Genomic DNA, 22,791 nt, shown 5'->3' with positions numbered 1-22,791 from the left:
AAGCCACACTACTAATGAGATTAAAATTAGGAATAGACTCCCACAGCGGGAGCGCTGGGACTTCAGAAAAGGCCTTTGTTACTGGTAGAAACGAAACTGCCTTTTCATCTCCTCAGGCACTTTCTTCCTGCGGTTAATTCAGTGCTGCACTTGGATGCAGCAGAAGACACTGGAGTCCGGGGCTTGGAGCTCTGTCTGGGTTGTCCTCTTGTGCCCAAACTCAAAGCACACACTAATTAAGGACCCCAGTGGCTTTTGGGGAGACAGCTTGGAGGTTGTGTGCTGTTGGGGAGCTAGTGTTAGCCACCAGGGCCAACTTCAAGCACACTGGGGACCACGATCTCTGTAGGGGCTCATGAAAGTGTTTTACTTTCTTTTAGAATCACAAGGAAAAAAAAATGAACTTTTAGGCTGAAGAAACTGCTTTAACATGCAATATTAAGACATTTGTCCTGATGCCAAAGCAGTCGTAAGATACAGGTTTTAACTTTTTTTCATGGTGTAAGGAAGAACCCGCAAAAGTCTCCGTAGCAGTTTTGAAACTGTTTCAAAAACGAAAAGACTAGCAGCTTGGTGGAGATGAGTGGACCCAAAAGTAGAGAAGAGTGCTGTTAGGGATGGAAAGAGGCAACTGGAATCACAACACCTGATTTCAAGTCCTGGTCCTGCCTATTCCCAGCTGTGTAGTCTCGGGGAGGTCACTCAATCTCTCCGACTTCCAATTTCCAAATAGGTGTAATAGGGTTAACATCAGTAACTACCTTGCATGACTGTGGTGAGAAATAATAGGATGTGTGATGCATATAAAGCCATAGCATGATCCCTGGCATTTAGTAGGAGCTCAAAAGTTGGAGGCGATGGAGATGGGCAAGTGGAATTGTAGAGGGTGGAGATGGGAGATAGAGCTGGTGAGGGTTACAGGAAATGGACGGTGATGGTGGAAAGGGAACCAGCTGAGGAACCACACGCACTAGAGGTGCCTCCACGACTTGGAGGACCCCACGAGCTGAAGCCTGTAGAGGAGGTGAGAAGGGCAGGCTCTAGAAGACAGTAGCCCATTCTCAGGAGCCCTCCCAGGAATCCCTGTTGGTGGCTCACAGTGCCAACGGGTGTTTGCACATGCATAGGTAATTGACAAACACAGAGTGAGGAGGGAGGACAGAAAATCTGGAGGCTTCCATCACCATGTATGTGGCATTTGTCTAATGGCAAAGGCTCAGAGTGAGAACAAGGCAGCAAACTCTGCTTACACTTAGAGGCAAAGAGCAGAGAGGGGGAAATGAGAAAATAAGAGGGGAAAACGGTTAACCTTCTAGAATATGTTTGTGACATGGCAAGGCGACCACTGTTGAGACTAGAAATGCAAGTTTTAAGTATCAAGGCAATCAAGAGCCTAAGATCACACGCATCTAAACCAAACCTGGTCCGTTAAATGTCCCTGACGAGCTCTGTGACTTTACCAACTTATTTCAACTTCCCGCCTCTCCTTTCCTCATCTGTAAAATGGGGATATAAGTAGCTACATCACAGCAAAAACATGAGCCGAAACATACAAAGCACTTACAACAAAGCCTGGCCTATAGTAAGGACTCAAAATGTTAGGCGACATCATCATCTTCATCACTACTGCCACCACAAGAATATATGTTCCATGAGGGCAGGTATTTTTGTCTGTTTTGTTCACAGCCATTTCCTCTGCGCCTAGAACAGTGCCTGGCACATAGTAAATGCTCAATACATATCTGTTGAATGAATAAATCCTTAATCATGCTGTCAGTGGGCAGTTATTATAAAAGTGATACTCCTCCCCGGTACGGGTTCCAATCTTAGTCTCAGTTCCTCTCCCTCATGTCTGCCCTCTGCTGTCATAAGCAGCCACCATGCCTTGTGCTCAGATCTGAAGAGTCAGGAGCTACGAGATCACTGATAACCTGGGAGACGGGCGATTCAGAAGTAGCTTAGAGTAGAAGTCACAAGGCAAAAGGATAAGGCACAGGTGAGTGGGGAGGAAGTGTAGGCAGCAAATCTCAGAAGAGCGGTTTGATTCTCTGGATATAGTCAGTGAGTACAGGACAGCGAAGGGAGAGTCAAGGTCACAGAAAACATCTTTAAGGAGACAGGAAATGCTGAGCTTGCTTCTCATCTAAAGGAAAGGATATAGGGGAGAGGGAAGATCAGAGACGTTCCGTAGCTTCCAGATATACACAAAAAATGTAGCAAAAGACTTCATGTTCTTAGGAATACAGTGGTAATTGAAGTACCAGATTGTCATGTGAGTGTAAGATCTTGAACGCGGTTTTTCAAAAAATGTGGTACTTCTACCATCGGCAATACAAGGACAAAATTATTTTTCTTTTAATAAACTCTCCTAAGAATATATTAAAATAAATATATGACTGCTAGATCAAGCCTGTGATTTCGAATACATTATCACTTAGGGCAATGCTAAGAAGAAGAAAAGGCAGTCAATTAAATCAATTTAAAATATATATTTAAGAGGAATTCCCTGGCAGTCCAGAGTTCAGGACTGCGCTCTCACTGCCGAGGGCCCGGGGTTCAATCCCTGGTCGGGGAACTAAGATCCCACAAGCCACGCAACGCGGCCAAAAAAAGAGAGAGAAAATATTTAAGATAGTATAAAGGAGGTATGTACGTGCTTAAAAAAATAAACAAAAAATATAAAAACAAGTGCATAAATAGGCAATAGTTGGGAAACTTGGCCAAGGCTATACTCAACCCTTTTGTACGGTCTGAATCTGGAGCCAAGGGAGTTGGTGTCAGCACCTTGGAGAGTGGCACACAAATGCCAAGTCTCTGGGGTGCTATAGGAAAGGGGCCACTGGCTAACACTAAATGGCCTCCTTAGTGACACTCAAGCACTTAATATCATCAGCCTCTTGGGCATTATTCTAGGAAAGTCAAACACCAGAAGGGAGGCTTAATGGTTTTGCCTCTCACCTCTCAGCTTTTTATTTCTGATCATCTTCGATGCATACAGAGCAGCAGACCTGAATGGGACTTTTTGAAGAGATAAATGTAATACCCGGGCACTCAGTTTCTAAAGACTTGCCACTTTTCCTTTTAATTTTATAAGCTGCTGACTTCTTCCTACTTGATTTATTCCTGGCTTATGCTATGCTTCAGGAAAAGCAGCACTAACACCTGGCACGTTCCATGATTTGAACACAAGGAAATGTCATCGAGAAGAGAAGCTTAAAGTTTTTTGTTTGTGGGGCATGAAAATTGGGAGTTCTAAAGGTTAAAGTCAGAAGGTCTTTCATGTCACCAAGAATTCCAACCAGAGCTGAGAAGTAGGGCGTATGGCTGAGACCACTATCTTTCCATCAGAATTGTTCTCCCAGCGTCCCTTGCACTGAGTCATGTGACTAAATTCTCTGTAATAGCGTGTAGGCAGAAGTGATGGGTGCCACTTCCAAACCAAGGCTTTTATGAAGCAGCTTGTGCCTCCTCTGTACTCTTTCCCCGCCCCCGCACTCTGAGTATAGACAAAAACAAGGCTGTAGGGATTGATGGGGCTGTGTAAGATGGAAGGAACCTGGGTCACTTAATCACCATATGGAGAGCGTGGGCGAGGCCAGGAACACCCATCTTGGACTGTTACATGAATGAACATTAAACTTCTATTGCGTCGGCGCCAGTATAGATGTAGGGGTCTTTTTGTTATGGCAGTTGGATCCACCCTAACTAATAAAGGAGGTTAGGTGTGTGGGGTCTGGAAGAAGAGACGTTCTTTTTTTTTGCCACGCTGCATGTGGGATCTTAGTTCCCCAACCAGGCATCAAAACCGTGGCCCCTGCATTAGCACAGAATCTTAACCACTGGACCGTCAGGGAAGTCCCAGAGGAGACATTCTGAGATTTCCACTTACTCCCTCCCCTCTTTGCACAGTTAACTTAGCTCATCCTTTAGATAAAGCTCAAGAGCCTCTTCCTCCCAGAAGCCTTCCCTGACTTTGGCCAGGGCCGATCCCACTCCCGCAGGCTCTCCCAGCACACGGCAAACATCACGGCTGTACTTTATATCTGTTAGTGTGATTTTTTTTTGATTAACATTTATACTCCCACTAGGTTTTTAAGTATGCATTTTTCAAAATTCATAGAATGATACACTTCCTTGTGCATTTTGTTGTATGTAAATTTTATTACCTTAAAATGATCAAAAACAAATATTGAATTCTGGTTAAATGATGTGCATGCTGAAGAGTTCAGGGGAGAAGTGTACCGATATCTGCATCTTGGTTTGAAACGCATTAAAAAATGGGTTGACAAAGAGATGGAGAGACATGTGATCGCGCATATACAGTCAAATGCTGGCTGCAGAACCTAGGTATTGGGTATTATGGGTGTTCATTGTATAATTATTTTAACTTTTCTGTATTTTTAAAGTTTTTCCTAATAAAATGTTGGGGGGAAGTTCAAAGAGAGTAGGAGCTATGAGTACGTTCCATAAATAGAATTATTCTGTGTACAGTGTATTTTAGATTACCAATCATAATGTTCTGTGATTTGCTTCTATTTCTACTTGATACTGTGTCATGGACATCTGTCCATGATGACAGATAGACAGACAGACAGAGATACGAGAGACACAAAGACCTCATCCTTTTGAAGGCATCATGGAGACACCATTATATGTTTAACTTTCACACTACTGATAAACATTTGGGCTATTTTCATTTTTTTCTATTACTGATCTTTTCCTATGATAGCTTTTCTGTGCTGCTGGATTTGAGCTTCTTTATGTGAGCTCTAGGTCCACCACCACATGTTCCTGCCCTCCCCACACCACCAACCCCCCCAGCAGGCCCGTATCCTCCACAGGCAGGAGTCCACGAGTATAAGAAAATAATAAGAAAGCCCTCATTCAAACTTCCCGGCATGATTTTCTAAAAACATCTGGATCGTACAAATCAGTACCACAAGCACATCTGAAGTCTCAGAAAGCAAGTGATACTAGCATTAATTAAATATCCAACGGATGTTTATTATGGTACTTTAGAATTAGGGGAATCAAGTCTGTAAGGTACAGAGCTGTACTTGTGCTGTGTATACACCTTATCAGAGACTTGCTGTGTTTATTTTATAAGCCCCACTTGTATAATCAGTCTGAACAGGGCACATCTGCCCAATTTATATATCCGGAGCACAGTTTTAACTGCAGAAATCACTCGACAACCACAGAGGTAAAATTCTTGAAAAGTGTAAAGGTTGGCAAAGCAGAAGTCAAAGGTTCAAGAAATCAGAAAAAAATAGAGAGGATAAAGCTATAAAAATAAACATTAAATAACAAATGAATAATACGCGCAAACGCTCTGCAACAAAAGTTCTAGAGGGCGTCTATCTCCAAGTAAGCCGGACATGTCAAGAGGCCCTGCCCTGGTGCGGTAACGCTCCCAGGGAAACACTTTCACATGGTCAGGAAAGCAAACTCTCCGAATTTTTCTTCTTTTTAAAGTTTTTGAAACAGGGTTTACTCGTTTGGAACTCAGTGGCCTTCACACTTGCTTTGCCCCCTGTTTCATTTTCATAGGTCTTAGCAAAATGCTTGTGTCTCTCCCTAGTCGCTCCACAAATTATTACTGTCTCTAAGAGCATGTTTTTCTGGGCCAGATCTGATACAGTGGGCCTGCGGGAGGGGAGGTGTGAACAGATTACCCAACGGTCCCTGTCTTTCATCTTTGGCGGGGGAGCAGTTACTGCTGCTGTGTTCTTCCATTTAAGGGGGTTGATGTATATATCCCACAAGACTGAAAAATGGTAAAAGTAGGCATTCAAATAGAAAACCACATTAATTTAAAACCGCGACTGGCAAAACAAGAGTTGCAAAGGATTACTCTATGTTTTAAAGGACGGTAGAGGTTTTTGCTATTCTAGCTTGCTTTCATGACATACTGTTGTCTTCCTCTGTGATTTATTTGATATCACATCCCCAGTCTGGAACAGAACTCTCAATTAGTATAACAGTTTCCATGGAAACATATGATCTATTCTCTCTCATTCCCTCGCTGTTCCCCAAGACCCACTCTCCCACTTCTCTACCCACCCCCCAACCCCAATCCTTTCTGTAAGACCCTCCAGAACTTCCATTCCTCAATCAAAAACTCTCCAATCTGTACTGCTGAGTGATCAAGAAGGTGAAGAAATATGTGTGTGGTCTGCTAACTTTTGAGGCAACAAGGACAAGAATAAATATGCATATTTCTGTTCGTTAAATTAGCAGAGAGAAACTGGAAAGATGCGAATTAACAAAACAGCTTGTATATGAGGGCAGTAGCAGCAAGGGGGCACAGAAGGATGTGAACCTGAGTGGGAGCAAAAGACTTCTCAGTGTTTATCCTTTTAATATAATGTTAATTATGAACCACGTGAAAACACTGCTTATTAAAAATATAATTTAATTTTTTAAGACTCCCCGACAGCCTCAGCTTATTAGAACCTCCTCTTCATTTAGGCTTCATTCTTCCTTGTCATCAGGGAAACCCCCCCATCTTTGAAATCTAAATGCCTTTAGTCTTCCTAGCATTTTAAATCTCTTGGCCTCACCCACTTGTTTCTCATTCCTAGGCCTCTAGACTCCTTCTTCCTCCCCAAGGTTATAACCCTCTTTCTGCTTTGACTTCCTTCCAGTCTGGATGTCCTTTTTATTCATTTATTCAGGACACTTTTGCTGAGTACCTGCTAGGACAGGCTCTGTTGGATCTGCAGTGGGCATCCCTCTTCCCAGAAGCCTTGACTCCCTTATCACTGGGATCTTCTAGGGCACCGATCCTGCTAATCACCATCCTTAGCTCAAATCCACCATCTACTTCTCCATCTCCACCCCCAGGCTGCTCAGAGCTGCTGGCAAAAAGGACACAGCGGCATGGACCTCCACCATCACTACTGCTTGTTCTCTAGTCTTTTGGACCTCCAGGCTGCTCAGTAATCTTATTCTGTGTTCCTACTCTCTATTCTCACTCCCTGCCAAGGCTCTTCAAACTTTGCGCCACCACCTCAGATTCCTTAGTCCATCACAGCAGATGGATGGACCTTGTGGCCCATAGAGGAAATTCATGCATTCAGTCTAGACCCTGAATGAATTCAATCCACAGGCACTAGAAGTACAGTGGTGAACATGACAGAGCTCCTGGCTCTGGTGGAGCTCAGATCTTAGAACAAGGAGACAAACCAACAAACAAGCAAGAGAAGTATCATCTGGTGATGGGTGCTAGGAGAGAGTTCAATATAATGGAGAATGAATGAGTGGCTCTTTCAGTGGTAGTCAGGGAAGACTTCTCAGAAGAGGTGATATCTAAGTAGAGATGGGAATTACAAGAGAGAGCCAGCTCTGCAAAGAATAAAGCGAACAGCATCACAAAAGCTCGAAGAGAGGAGGGAGCTCTGTATGTCTCAAAGAACCTCATGCGGCCCAAGCACAATGGGTGATGGGGAGAAGCAAAGGAAAAGAAGGTATCAAACAGAGAACAATTTAAACTGATCAGAATTTAAAGGGTCATGTAAGCCAAGGACACAGTATAGGATTTATTCTCCTTGTGAAGTCATCGGAGGGTTTTAAGCATGGGAGTGATTTGACCTAATGTAAGTTTTTAAAAATAACTATGGCTGCTGCATAGAAGTGTATTAATTATAGGTCACAAGAGTGGAAGCAGGGAAACCAGTTAGGAATGTCTGCAGTGGTCCAGACGGTATTGTATGGCATAGATTAGGGCTGCATCAGTGAAGATGGAGAGAACTCAGTAAATTCATGATATGCTTTGGAGGAGGACCTATCCAGACTAACGAATGGATTATGCATGGCTGGGGTAAGGGGAGGACAAAGAGGAGGCAAGGATAACTCCCAGATTTTTGACTTAAGCTACAGAGATGGGGAAGAAATTTGATATTTTTGCACACCTGAGTTCATGGTCTGAGACTGATATGAGACGTACTGGTGGCACACACAGGGATTAAAAGACTCACAACACTAAACAAGTCAGGAATACTTATAACACAATCTCAACTTCAGTAAAACTGCATCTCCTAGTACCTATAATAGCATCCAGAATCACTCTGCGAGTCCCAGGTCATCCTTCAACTGTGCTGCTGTTCGAAAAGAACCATCTCCATTCTCAGCTGCAAGAGTAACCTTTTCCCAAACCAAATCTGATCATGTCACTTCTCTGCTTAAGGCTTTCAGTGGCTCCCCCCTGCGCTGCGAATAAAATCCAAACTCCTCATCACAGCTTCTAAGGCTTGGCATGATCAGGCCCCTCCCACCTCTGCAACCTCACGTCCTGCAACCTCCCCCTGCTGATGACATTTTGGCCCCAGCACCTTCTGATGGTGCCTAGAATGTGCCCAGCCCTTGCCTACCTCAGGGCCTTTGCACTTGCCGTTCTCGCCGCTGCGAACCTTCCTTCCTAGCTCTTTGAATGTACGGCTGGTTCATTCTCATCCTTCAGGTCTCAGTTTCTACGTCACTTCCTCAATCTGAGTGGGTCCCTTCTTGATCTGTCTGTGACACAGCACTCCATTCATTTCCCTCACAGTATTCATTACCAACTGTAGTGTAGCTCTATTTACTTTTCACTCTCTCCCTCACTGGAATGTAAGCCCCATATGAACAGCAAATGTGCCTGCCTTGTTAGCTGTTCCTTCTGGAGCAGGTGCTACCACCCAGCCATACTGTACCTTGCCGAAGCTGCCTTTTCCAAGCACCATCAGGAAGTTAAAATCGGTCAGTTTCATCCGGTCCCTGTTCCCGTTGTTGTCAAATTTGGATATGGTGTTAGTCGTCTTTTCTTCAGGAGCCTTGGTCCCCTGATTGATCTTGGCCCTCTGGAGGGAGAAGCACACAGAAAACATCATCAGAGTTTGAGGATGCCCTTGTACGTGCTCAAACTCACGTAAAGGCCGCAAGCTGTGGGTCCCGCAGCTCATGCCCCCAGCTTGGTGAAAAGCATGGCCCAGCCTCCACAGTGCAGACCCAAAATGTGGAGGCCAGCCTTGGCACCTCACTCCTCTTTCATCCCTCGTGTCTCATCCACCACCAGGAACAGGCACTGCTTCCTCCCAGCTGTCTCTAGAATGCCTTCTTCTTTCCATCTCCACCAATACCACCTGTCATCATCTCTCACCTGGACAACCCACCTTGGTTCCCTCCACACTGGGCTTTACATGTAGTCACAGGGAGCTTCCACTTCTTCATACTCAACCCAGTCACCACCTGCTTAAAATGCTTTGGTAGTGACCCATGATTTTTAGGATAAAGACTTCGGTGATTTCACTAGCCCAGATGGCCCAGTACGATCAGGCTCTACCTGCTTCTCCAACCTCTTCAACATTTTCTCGGCTCCTTCTTCCCTGAAACACAGCTTCATCCTCCTTTCACATCTTTGAGTCCCAGTTCCCTCCCACTTCAGGGCCTTTGCACCTACTGCTGCTCCTGTGTGGATGACTATTCTCTCCCTTTCGCCAACCTAGTTACCTCCCGCTCCACGTTTTCACTTCCTCGGGGAAGCCTTCCTTGATTCTCTCTGTCTGGATGGGCTGTGCCTATGTGCTCCCTTCATCCACCTCACTTCCCATTTACACTGCGTGATAACTGTCTGTTCACTTGTTTTCCCCAACAGACTGGAAACCTGCCAGGGCAGGGAATATGTCTCATTCTCCGCAATTGCTCTGACAACTAGCACACTTTCTAGTTAAATATTTTGTTGGATAAATGGATGGATGAGGCCCATGTTTGTCCTCAGTGCAACGGGGTAGGGGCCTGCTGCTGTGCGCAGCAGAATGATGACTCAGAATGGCAGCAAACGCTGTGAAGGCAGGGGAGAATAGGAGGCCAGAATATTTGCGATTGGAGTCTAAAGTGGGGGATGTCTTGTAGGACTGAGCCCTTAACCTATGGGGTCTGCACTAACTCCAGGTAACTAGCGCCGAAACTGAATTAAATTGTAGAACACCTAGTTGGTGCCCACAGAGAACTGGAGGACTTCTTGGTGTGGAACACCCACACACTTGGTATCGGAAGTATTGTGAGAGTGTCAAGTTTTCCTCTATAGGTATGTATGCAGTTTCCTCTATAGGGTGTGTAGTTTTTAGCATCCAGCTTCCTTCACTCATCCTAATGGCCCTGAAATTCACTCATGCTGTTGCTTGAATCAGTGATTTGTTCTTTGTACTGCTGAGTAGCGTTCACTGTTTACATTTATTCATTCTTCTGTTACGGGCATTTGTGTTGTCTCCACTTTTTGGCTGCTAACAAGGCTGCTGTGAGCATTCTTGGTCCAGTTATCTTGTAGTAAAGATATGTTAAGATTTAAGTGTCTCGGGGACGATCAAGTGTAAATAAATACCCAGTAAACAGTTGTATTATGTGGTTTTCGGGTTAAGAAATGACATAAGAACTGGAGACAGGGACCTCCCTGGTGGCACAGTGGTTAAGAATCCGCCTGCCAATGCAGGAGACACGGGTTTGAGCCCTGGTCCGGGAAGATCCCACATGCCGCGGAGCACCTAAGCCTGTGCACCACAACTACTGAGCCTGCGCTCTAGAGCCTGCAAGCCAAACTACTGAAGTCCGCACATCCTAGAGCCCGTGCACCGCAACTACTGAACCCGCGTGCTGCAACTACTGAAGCCTGCACGCCTAGAGCCTATGCTCTGCAAGAAGAGAAGCAACCACAATGAGAAGTCTGCACACCACAACAAAGAGTAGCCCCCACTCGCTGTAACTAGAGAAAGCCTGCAGGCAACAACAAAGACCTGACGCAGCCCAAAAAAAAAATCATAAAAAAACCCCACCAAAAACTGGAGACAGATTTGGGGGTTAAAGCCTAGAGGGGGTAGTTAAAACCAGATCATTAGGGAAATTGCAAACAAGAAAAGAGCCTCAAAGAGAAGTTGCATTGCTTTTTCAGGGCCATGTCCTCCCATAATCCCAAATTCTCACCCTCCAGCCCCCAGAGATTTTCCCAGGCTATCCCAATCTAAACATATCGCTCCCTCCCTCCCACCATCCCTGCTTTATTATGCTGTCTCCCACCTTCTCTGAGTCCCAACTCAGGACCCACCCGATACACACAGTCCAATCTCCAGCCTGTGAAGATCCACATCCTGACTGTCCCTGGTCCCCAGTCTCCGTTCCAGCCCTGAGGTTTGCTTCCATCCACCTGCAGGTCCCAGCACCCCTGCCAGTGGAGCATGGGTGAGGTGCACACACTTCCCCATTTCTCCATCTGACTGCTTAGAGGAAAATTTTTCCCGGTTCTTCAAGGAGCAGCAAGTGTCCATCAGCTTGATTCCTCAGTCCTTCAAGCAACCTTCTTTCCTCTGAATTCCACGCTCCATCTCAATTTGCTTGTTTGACTCTTCTCACAGTTACATGCTATAGACCGAGAATGTTTGTGTCTCCTGAAAGTTCATATGTTGACATCCTAACCCTCAAACGTGATGGTATTAAGAGGTGGGGCCTGTGGAAGAGATTAGGTCACGAGGGTGGAGTCCTCATGGGTAGGATTAGTGCCCTTATAGAAGAGACCCCAGAAGAGTCCCCTTGCCCCTTCTGCCACGTGAGGACATAGTAAGAAGAGGGCCATGGGGACTTCCCTGACGGTCCAGTGGTTGGGACTCCGAGCTTCCACTGCAGGGAGCGTCTATCCCTGGTCAGGGAACTAAGATCCCACATGCTCTGGGCATGGCCAAAACAAAACAAAACAAAAAGAGGGCCATGAAGCAGGAAGCAGCCCCTCACCAGACAACGATTCTGCCGGCACCTTGATCCTAGACTTTCCAGCCTCCAGAACTGTGAGAAATAAATGTTGTTTAAGCCACCCAGTCTATGGTATTTTTGTTATAAGAGTCTGAACTAAGACAGAATGTTATCTCAGCCTCTAGATGCTAGATCAGAAGTCTAATAGCCTTATCGGTCTGGTCTGCACTAATATTTAAATGAGTTGAGATCTGTTAAAAATCAGGAGATGTCCTACAAAAACCCAAATCCCGGCTTCTTCTAAAGAAGCAGATCTGGCAAAACTGGGCCCCATCCATAAGGATGGGGCGTTTCGACGGGACATGGGGTCTCCAGTTGACCGTCATCACCACCACACCCTGCTGTCTCACGCTAAGCTTTTCCCCCTTCTTGTTACCTTCTCAGTTCTAAAAACATTTGGGACAAGAACCCTGTCCTGTGTTCCTCCGAACGTTCCATGTCTCCCAGCGGCCTCGTGCCTAGCAGCTCCTCCATCAAAGAACAAACATTTTTAAATTGAGGCCCAAATTTAAATGATCCTCTATCTTGCTGCGTTGGATACGGCTTCAGAAACAGGAATACACTAATGGCTACCTTTTCATGTCTGTAATTTAGAGCCCTAGGACTTGGTGCTCAAAGATAAAGCAAAGAGACACGCTTCTGAGCAAAGAGCCCTGCCTGTTCCCAGACTGCGCTACGGGAGAGCGAAGGCGTCCCGGCTGCCTGGCTCCAGGGCCCCATCTCAGATGAGGAATGCTTTCTTGGCTTAAACTAACCTCCACCCCTACAAGGAGCTCCAACGGCACTCCCATACCCAGCAGTGGCGGGAGGCACCTCTGTAGGCTAGCGGTCCACGTAGATGCTCCCCAGCCCCCAAGCAACCCTTCCAAAGACCGAAGGAGCAGGTCCTGAGCTTTATTTATTCCGGGGGGGGGGGGGTGGTGAGGCAGGGAGAGGGCTGCTAAGGATAATAACCATCTGACATCTGAATGATATGACATGCCGGACACTGGTTTAAATGCCATCTCACTCACTCTTCACATAACCATGGGAGGCCAGAAGTGCCACAATACATACAGGTGGGGAATCAAAAGCTCAGAGAAATAAAGTCACCTGCCTTCAGCACCCAGCAAGGAAGGGACAGAGCTGGGATTCCAATCCAGGCAGGCTGGCTCTCGAACCACCTGAACTGAATAGGCTACGCGGCATGCATGTGGCTCCAGGTTTCCAGCCAAGACCCCCGGGCCCTCTCTTCCCTATACCTGGGGCTGCTTGCCGCTTCCACCTGTGACTCTGCCTGCAGGCTCCTTTCCTGGTTGCAGGTTAATACCCCTGGAAGCAGCCTTCAGCCAGTGATGGGAGGGGAGCTCGTGGATAATACTTCAGCTGCCTGCCCCTTGACTGCAAACGCTGCGCCCGGTTAATCCCCGGCAGGATTAAACCCCAGCTGCCCACAGTGGTAACTTGCTGGTCAGACATACTTTTCCAGCTCCCTTCCTTTCCCTGCCTCACTTTCCCACCGCTCCCGATGCTTCCTGGGCTCGCCTCCCGAAGAAACCACCTGCACTTGAATCCTTATAGTCTGTTTCTGGGGAAACTCGAAGTTAGACAATGACCAGCTGAGGGATATTAGAAAGTTGCTTAACCTCTCTGGGCCTCAGTTTCCTCATCTGTAAAAGATAAAGGGGTATGATAAAGGTACTGACCAGTCATGGTGGTTGTAAGGACTGAATTAAATGACTTAATATTTCTAAAGCACTTAAAACAATAAAGGGCACACAGTAAGCACTTTATTAAATTAAAAATTCTAAGCTTGTCAGAAGACCCATTCTGAACCATGCAAAATGGAGTCTTCCCTTCCCTGGCCCATCGGCAAGGCCACAGCCAGACAAAAGTCCCCAGACAGAGCCTGCTCCAATGTTCTGAAGCATACCATGTGTGGTAACTTCACCAAGCTCACCCTACTGTGAAATTCTATTACCCCAATTTCTGCAGCTCGATTTTACTGTCACTCAGAATTTCTCCAGATAAGAGGCTTGAAAGTAATTTCTGAGTCATTCTGGGGGCTAACTGGTTATTGCACAGGGATTACATTTCTCACGTCCAAGGTCAACTGAAATTCCTCTATGTGTCTGTGAACAATTTTCGGTCTCTTGGAAACATTTTTTTAATCAACAAACTATGGTGTGGAGCAATTACCACTCAGGCATAAGCAAGCATTTGCAGGCTCTTGCGGGAAATACGGGACACATTTTGTTGCACGCAGATAAAACAGTCCTTTCCTTCAAGCCAGTAACTGGCCCAGACAGATGCTCTGTTCATGTAGGAAATGTTTTCCTGGGTGTTCTGAAATGTCACCCTGGCTGCCCTAAGACAGAAGAAATCATTTTGCAAAACTGAGACATCATTTTATACAAGAAAACACTGGTCTCATTTTTTTCACCCACAAGAGGACATTTTTAACTCGGCAGCAAACGGACACCACTCCATCAGAAAGTTGAGGGAAGGAGAAGAAAAGGGTTCTCTGGAAGGCCTGCCCTCCTGTCCTAAAACGTTATCACTGTCCAGGTCTCGACTCTCCTGGGAGGGAAAGTCCTTTCATCAACTCATTTGGGCTTGAGCGAGCTGCTCTCTAAGGATGAACCTCAGTGATCAAGTACACTGGAGAATGACTGTTCAGTCCAAGGCTAACATGTTTATTCCACTTGTTTCCATGAAGGGAAGTCCCACTGGGTCAGAACCGTCACCAGGTTTTACGGAGGGCACAGGCTCAAGACAAGGGTCAGTACACAAGTATGAGTCCTATCAAGTTGAGGGGACACTAAGATGGTTCTTGGAATAAATGCCAAAACCCTTGCTAGAGTCAGCAGTCCTTCTACTCTGACCCCACCCACCTCCCAGCCACACCGTGAATGCACCCTTTGCTCTCTCTTCTCTACCCACACGGGCCTTCTTTCAGTGTCACAGAGTTGCTATATAACTCCCCACCACAGGGCCTTTGCACCTGTTCGTCTTTCTGAATGGAATGCTCTTTTCCCCTCTCTACTTGGTTAACTTCCCTATTGTTTCCTCAATGACTCCTTTCCTGTCCTCTCAGACAAGGTTACATTTCCCTCTTATATCTTCTCAAAGCACCATGGGCCTCTCTTTCACAGAACCTCACCTCGTCATATTTTGCTTCTATTTGCTTGTGTGATTACTTGATGAATAACAATGACAGTAACCTACTTCATTTTAGCTATTTTATACATTTTTCAGAGTTAGTAGGCCATCATTGCTTATCTAGAATTGATGATTTCCCATCAGACTCAGTATAGTAAGTTTCTGTGAACAAAATAACGTGTTTTCCCTTACGAAGCTACTTTAAAATCACTCAATACACATATAATGAAGGGACTCAAACCCATTTTCCCCAAAACGTTTTCTTTGTAACACTGGGATGTGTCCTACATACCTGCTAGTCTCATATATGGAGTCTATTTGGCTCCACAGAAGGGAAGGGGCTTATCTGGGGTAGAAGCAGACCAGCGCTATGGCCCAAGGTCAGAGCCAAGGGCTCTTAATCTTCGAAAAATGCATCCATGGGTATTTCACGGAGTCACCAGCACTATCAATTCCATTTGTTAATACAGCACCATCCTGCCGACAGATCCAAATCCAGATTCTATCCCTCAAACTTGTCTGAGCTTCCAAGATATCTCTACCCTGTCCACTGCTTTCATTCACCATTACTAACATCCCTGTCCAAGCCACCATCAAAATGACCTGGGTAGTGAATGAACACTCTCAAGGAAAAGTCTAAATCTGAATGAGGACAGGCAGGCAGAATGACTTTACAAGGCAGGGGACATTTAACTGGGGTCTTGAAGGATAAATAGGAGTTTTCTAGAAAGCAGAACCAGATCGCAAAGGCACAGGGTCAGGAAAGGCCTTGGTAGAAACCACACCATAAACAAGAAAAACAGTACAGAGGCAGGCTCAACCGGTTCCCACTGATGCCGAAAGAAAGACATCTCACCTCAAATTTCTGCCGCAGTTCCTCATTGCCCTCACTGCCTTCCGGTGGCACAGGTACGTTGAAGTACTCGCCTTCCTCCTGGCTCAGTAACTTAAACCTAAAGGGAGCAAAGGAAAGACAAATTCCATGACTCTACTTAATATCATTTTGTTGATTAGGATAAGGGAGGGAAGTCTATAGAAAGCTCTGCTTTAAAAACATGTGTTGACTACCAAACGTAAGGTAAAGAGCTAGTGGGAAGCAGCTGCATAGCACAGGGAGATCAGCTCGGTGCTTTGTGACCGCCTGGAGGGGTGGGATAGGGAGGGTGGGAGGGAGGGAGACGCAAGAGGGAAGAGATATGGGAACATATGTATATATATAACTGATTCATTTTGTTGTAAAGCAGAAACTAACACACCATTGTAAAGCAATTATACTCCAATAAAGATGTTAAAAAAAACCAAAAACATGTGTTGAGGGTTTTATGTTTTGGGGTGTGTGAGTGTGTGTGTGTGTGTGTGTGTGTGTGTAGCCAGGGACACTATATATTTTTATAACCATCAGAAACACATCAGAAAAAAATGGGTTTATAGGATGCAAGGTTCTCTGTCTCTCTAAACACACACACACACAATTTCCTTGATTATATCATTCAATGTTTCTACCTACTTTTTTGGTCCATTATGTGCTTTCTGATTCTGAAAGAATGTTGAGGATCTCCCACTGTCAACGTATTCCTATCATGCTGTCCCAGCATTTCTATCCCCTTTCACTGTAACATGCTGCCACCCGGCCACCCCAGCACTTGGATGACTCTGGACTTGTCTCACTGATGCCATTTTTCTACGCAGAAACCTTCCCAAAGTGCTCGGTAGTCAAGCTCCTGAGAAAGTACACAAGCCCTGGAGTCAAACTATGCCTGGGTCCAAATCTCACCTCTTCCCTTGCCTCTTTGGATAACTGAAGCTAGGTAGGCCCTCTGAGCCTCGATTTTTCTCATCAATAAACAGGAATAAAAGTCTTTTTCATAGGGTGACTGTGAAGCTGAGACATGATGTTGCATGTAAAATGATAAGCCTGGTGCCTGGCATTTAGCAAGTGTTCAATAAAAGGTATCATCATCATTGTTACTGATATTAATATTACTATAATAAACAAGATGGTTTCAGTTTGTTTCTAGACCACAAAGATGTTTCCATCTAGTCAGACTGAGATGAGTGTGAGGAAGGAAAAGGGACACTCCCAAGGCACTGGAGTCAGCAGGGGGAAAAAGAACCCAAAACTCCTCACCCCCAGAGACTTTCTAACCAGAATTTACAATTTTCATCACAATTTTTTTCTCCATTCACAAATCTTCCTAGGCAGCTTCTAAAAATAGAGAGATAGGTGACTCAAAGCAGAGATGACGATTTGAGCCTGGACACCTCCACATTTAATATTCAGTGCTCATCTTCCAAACTGCCAAAGAAATTACCAAAATAAATACAAAAGTAAGAGAACATCTGTATCTTTGCTGGGAATCAAGAAGGGTGTTATACACGCAGCAGGGACTTCCAGGAAGTTCTGCAAATTAAAGTATTAGTAAGAGAGCACGGAGCAGTGTTTGGCAAAATTCCTCCAGCTTTGTGGATTTTGCTATATCTGGATGTTATTTTTGACAATGCTTTTCATTAAATCATCTCTTCAAACAATAACTTCACTTTAAAGAGACACTTTATATCTCTTCTTTGTAAAGAAAGCCAACAACACTTGTTACAAGCAGAAAGTATGTATCTGTAAAAAATGAAGCATACGCAAATCAAAGCTACTCAAAGCCAAGTAGATGGTGTTGCTTACCAAAGGCTCTGAGACTCATACCTGCCCCTTTTATTAAAATGGGGGATCAGCAAGCAGCAAGGGTTAAAGAGTATTAAGGATACACCAGCGCCCTCTGAGACTTTCTCTGCAGTAAACTCAAGAACTGAAGCAACACCAACAAAAGAATAGTTTTGGGACTTCCCTGGCGGTCTGGTGGTTAGGACTCCACGTTCCCAATGCAGGAGACACGGGTTTGATCCCTCGGGGAACTAAGATCCCGCATGCTGCATGGTGCGGCCAATAAATAAATAAATAAATAAGTAAACTAAATTAAAAAAAAAAAGAATAGCTTTGTCAGGATACAATTCAATATGGCTGATGCCCCAACCATGTACTACCTAAGCCATTTGGGGCCCCATACTTTGGAAAATACACATCAAAGAGGATTGACCAGCTGTGATCGGCCAGTGGGAACCTCAACAGGACCCCACTAACAACCCTGGAACAGACCAGCAGGGACTGGACGAGGGTCAAAAATTCCGATCCATATTCAGCAAGTACAGGACACGTCAGCACCTGGGGCATTGGTTAGAGCATGGCACCACCACCTCACGATTGCTGTGGCCAGGACGCTGTCACTATGGCCTCCGAATACGGACAACTGTGCCCATTAGAAAAGAAGAGCAGGAACCCCTTCCGACTTTGAGATGCACAAAACCAACAGGGGGAAGATGCCCCTCCATGGGGCAGTAGGGCTGCCTGCCGTGCAGCTGACTCCAGCCGTAGCCCTCTCCCCAATATCTACAGGACCAGCACCCTCGATCCAACAAAGAAGAACTCCAAAAAATACAAAAGGCTCCCTTCTCCCTTCATCTGGATGTGAAAGATTAGAAGAGGGACACTCAACATTTCTGTGTTCATCCTTCTATAAGGAGGGCATGTGGAAAACTCATTAAAATAAAGAGAAACGATGAGGAATCGGATTCCCATGAAATAGAACTGGTGCCAAAAGAAAGTTCCAGAAAATATCTAACTCGTATTTTCAGTGAGATCCAAGAGGTTGATGCATCTATGAAGCAGCAAGAATCTGAGCTTAGGAAAGACTACTTTCAGAAGAAAAATATAATTAGTGAATTTTAAAATCCATAGGAGACAGTAAACACCAGGATGGATGATTCAGAAAACAACTAGTGATCAGTGGACAAACTAGGGAACTTTTTCTGGCAGTTGGCTTGATATTTATTGTATTAATTAGAGTTGAATGGAATGCTTTATACACCACTAAGAAAAAATGCATATTACCAGAATTAACCTACCACATCAAAGAGGGGAATATTGCAACATATATTTCAGCAAAGATATAGTATTATCCTTCTTACATAAAAAGCTCTTCTAGGGCTTCCCTGGTGGCGCAGTGGTTGAGAGTCCGCCTGCCGATGCAGGGGACACGGGTTCGTGCCCCGGTCCGGGAAGATCCCACATGCCGCGGAGCGGCTGGGCCCGTGAGCCATGGCCGCTGAGCCTGCGCGTCCGGAGCCTGTGCTCCGCAATGGGAGAGGCCACAGCAGTGAGAGGCCCACGTACCGCGAAAAAAAAAAAAGTTCTTCTAAATTAATAAGAAAATGATAGGCAAAACACTGGAAATAGTCACTTATAAATACAAAAAAAAGGCAAGATACAAATGAAAACATTCAACATAATTAGTAACAAATGTATGTATAATAATAATAAATATTTATATTATAAAATGAAAGTATATATAAAAACATGTATCATATTATGTATGTATATTATGTAAATATGTATAATTAGTAACAAAATATGTATGGCCTTTGCATCATCTTTGAAATTTATAATACCAAATGTTGACAAGTGTGGGTGAAATGAGAAGTCTCACACAGCATTGGTGAGGATGTAAATTGACTGAAAAAAATTACAGAACATTATGGCAAATACTTGAATAATGCATATGGTCTCAAAGCCATTGATTCCAGGCTTAGGAATTTATTAGGAAATAATTAAAGCCATGCCCAAAGGTTTCACTATAAGTATGTTTACTGTAGAATTATTTATATAGGTAAGCATTGCATATCTTATAATAAGAATATGATTATGTAAATTGAGGCTGATCTATAAGAACGGACTATATGAAGCTACTAAAAATGATGTTGCCTGAGATTACTGAATGATAGGGAAAAGGGTTCATAATGTATTGTTAGGTGAAAAATGCACACTGCCAAAGAGTGTGGACAGTAAGTTTTCATTTTTGTTTCATACACACACAGAAAAAAACTCTAAAAATGGTCAATAGTGATTATCTCTGGGCAATGGGATCCCGATAATATTTTGTTTGCTTATTTATATTTTTCTAATAATTATTCAATTAATAATAATGACTAACACTTACTGAGTGCTTACTATTTACCAGACACTGGGCACTTCACTTATTAACTAATTTAATGTCACAACAATCCTATGACTTAATTACCACTATTATTTCCAAATGAGGAAAGAAGGCACAGAAAGGCAAAGTAACTTGCTCAGGGGTACACAGCTAGGAAGTGGTAGGACAGAAATTCTAACCCACGAAGTCTGATTCCAGAGCTTTAGTTATTTTTTGTGTGTGATAAGACCAAAACATGACTATTAGTAATAACAAAAGAAAGCTTAAAGAAATATGACTTTAAGGTACAATGATTTAGGATAATCTGTTCAGCTGCAGAAAAAAAAGAATGAAATAGCAAAGGAAAAAAATAAAACCTTTAGAAACAGAAACACCATGACAAAAATGGAGAGATTAAGACCAAACGTGTTAAAACACTTCCGTATGGAAAAGAGGAAAACACTTTCAGAATAACGTTTTCTTTTTTCTTTTTTCTTTTTTTTAAATCCAACAACATGTCACTTTTTACACAAAGCCAGAGGACTTGGAAAGACTGAACATGGAAGCTTGGAAAAGGATCGACTAGGCAAGAGGTCCCTACAATTCTGCAACCAAAGTGGACAGGTTAATTCTCTCTGTGTGGGACAGTTTCTCCCTATATCTTCACATGGTCCATTCCCTCACCCCCATCAGGTCTTGGCTGTATGTCACCTCTTCAGAGAGTCCCTTCCTGAGCACGCTATTAAACCAGAATGTCACCGTCCCCTGGCAGTCCCTACCCCTGTTTCTTGCTTACTTTTCTCTATAGCATTCATCAGCATCAAACACTATTTTCTACTATTTTGTATCTCTAGTGACTAGAACGGAGTGGATACTCAATATATATTTGAATAAAAGCCTACAATAAATGTGGAGGAGAGACAAGGAAGTTGTAAGGAGGACGAGGGAAAGGATGTGAGGGCCCAGTGATCCATTCTCTTTCTTGCTAAACCAGTTTGATTTTGATTGTCTTTCACTTGTAACTGAAAAAGCCCTGAGCAGGGACCATTCAGAAATGAGACAATTTCTCTTAAAGAGATAGGAGCGCCCCTAATTACTACTTCTCCCAAAGTTCTAGTGCCAAGGTGGGCCATCTCTTCTGACTCGTTTACTCAGATAACTGGGAAGGAAACAGTTGCCAAAGAGGACTTATCCAGCCTCTCTGATGGGAATATTGGGGAAGGATTTTTTGCCATTAGAAGGGAATAAAGCAAAAATGTCAGAACAAAGGAGATTTTGCAGCTGACTATGACAGCAACCTTCCAGCACTTTTGTGACCAGGCTTGGTAAGCAGTCCCAAAGAAGAAGCATCTTCTTAAGGAGTCAAAATCTGACAGTGGATGACACATATCTTCTGGGTAAAGCGTGAGAGCCCTTTTAGTGCCCATGGGGCCTGTCAAGCCATATAATTGTGTGAAGTGGGGCAGCTGTAAAACAACAGGGACTGGTGAGGACTGTGGCAAATAGAAAATCCACATCCTGTCTAAAGGGGGTATTAACTATTCAACTGTCCTCATTTTTGCCCTCTAGGTCCAGATTTTTATGGGAAATGTCCTGATTTTTGAAAATATTGGCAACTAATTCTTTTTTCTTTTCTTTTTCTGTTTCTGTTTTTCTTTTTCTTTTTTTTTTTTTTTTTTTGCATGAGGACTAAATAAAACTATCTATGAGGCAGAGCCAATCTACCAGCTTTCCCTTTGTGATTCTGCTTTAGTCTTTCACATTTAGGAGAAAAAGGGAAACATACTTGCTCCCACATTTTGATGGACCAAGCTGTACTGTTGCTTTCAAAGTGGAATTTCCCTTACCAGCCGTCAACACCAGCTTTCTGCAGCTCAGAAATCCCAAATGACAAAGATCCCATGAAGTCATTCCTGCTGGTCAGGTCCCAATCCCAAATCTCTACAGACAGTCTTCTGTCTTTGTCCGACTCTTTCAGCTGGCTGCAAGGAGAAAAAAAGAGAAGTCAGTGGAGGTTATGGTGATTTCTCAAGCGGATGAAATGTACAAGAGGACAAAGCCTGAAGGTCGGAATTTTTAAGGATTACAAGCTGTTGTAAGAAACATATTCAGTTTCCATCCCAGGCAAGCTCCCCAGGGAGGTAGAGCTTTTCCTGTTTTACAGCGGTTTAAACAGGTGGAGGGCCAAGGCCAGCTCTGACAGGGACAGTTCTAACTACTTCTGCTGCCTTATGTCCTAATAGGATCCATGATGTTCAGGAAATCCTACTGACACAGTCACTGTAAGAACTATAGATGTCAATCATATAATTGTGTGAGTGTTTGCACACATGCGGGTTGAGGATGAGGCTGAGGAAATGTATGAAGGAAAGAGTCTTGATGCTGTCAGTCTAGGGGAAATTGTTCTAGGGCATGTCCTTGACTGAGGCTGAGATAGGCCCCCAGTTTTGCCCTGAGAGGGGAAAGAAGGAACGAGGCATCACAAGGAATCATGCTTTTGGCCCATGGCTCTTGAAGTCAGACTGTCTGTCGCTGAATCCTGCTCCATTTGTTGTGGGACATTGGCCTGTGTTTTAATTGCTTTAAGCCCCGTTGGTAAAATGGGGATGAAATGACCAATGAAGCTAGATCACTTAATACAGTGCTCGTTATACATAGTACATGCTCAATAAATATCGGCTGATATATGTCATATCTGTTGGCCCAGATGCATCAAGAAGTGAACCCACATTATTGGAGCACTAGCCACGTAAAATCCTCCATGGCAGCTGGCAGAGAGCTCCCGGCAAGCTACAGGCCCAGCATTATCCACGCACCCAGCCCTAGAGAGGTCATCCCCACACCCTATGGGTTATGTCCC

At 44.3% G+C, this 22,791-nt stretch overlaps 1 protein-coding gene across 2 annotated transcripts in view; it reads right to left on the bottom strand.

Annotated features, from left to right (window-relative positions):
• PRKCB (protein kinase C beta) overlaps positions 1-22,791 on the bottom strand; it is a 312,263-nt gene that overhangs the window by 72,699 nt on the left and 216,773 nt on the right. For both annotated transcript variants that reach the window (XM_004268583.4, XM_004268584.4), the window contains exons 7-9: positions 21,779-21,913; positions 15,770-15,866; positions 8,691-8,837 (exon numbers count right to left, since the gene is read on the bottom strand). In XM_004268583.4, coding sequence (XP_004268631.1) covers positions 8,691-8,837; positions 15,770-15,866; positions 21,779-21,913 — 379 coding nt within the window. The remainder of the gene's footprint in view (positions 1-8,690; positions 8,838-15,769; positions 15,867-21,778; positions 21,914-22,791) is intronic.

The sequence above is a fragment of the Orcinus orca genome, chromosome 16 (genome assembly GCF_937001465.1).
Source record: "Orcinus orca chromosome 16, mOrcOrc1.1, whole genome shotgun sequence".
NCBI lineage: Eukaryota > Metazoa > Chordata > Mammalia > Artiodactyla > Delphinidae > Orcinus > Orcinus orca.
The sequence above is the reverse complement of the archived record's forward strand: the minus strand, read 5'-3'. Positions and strand labels throughout refer to the sequence as shown.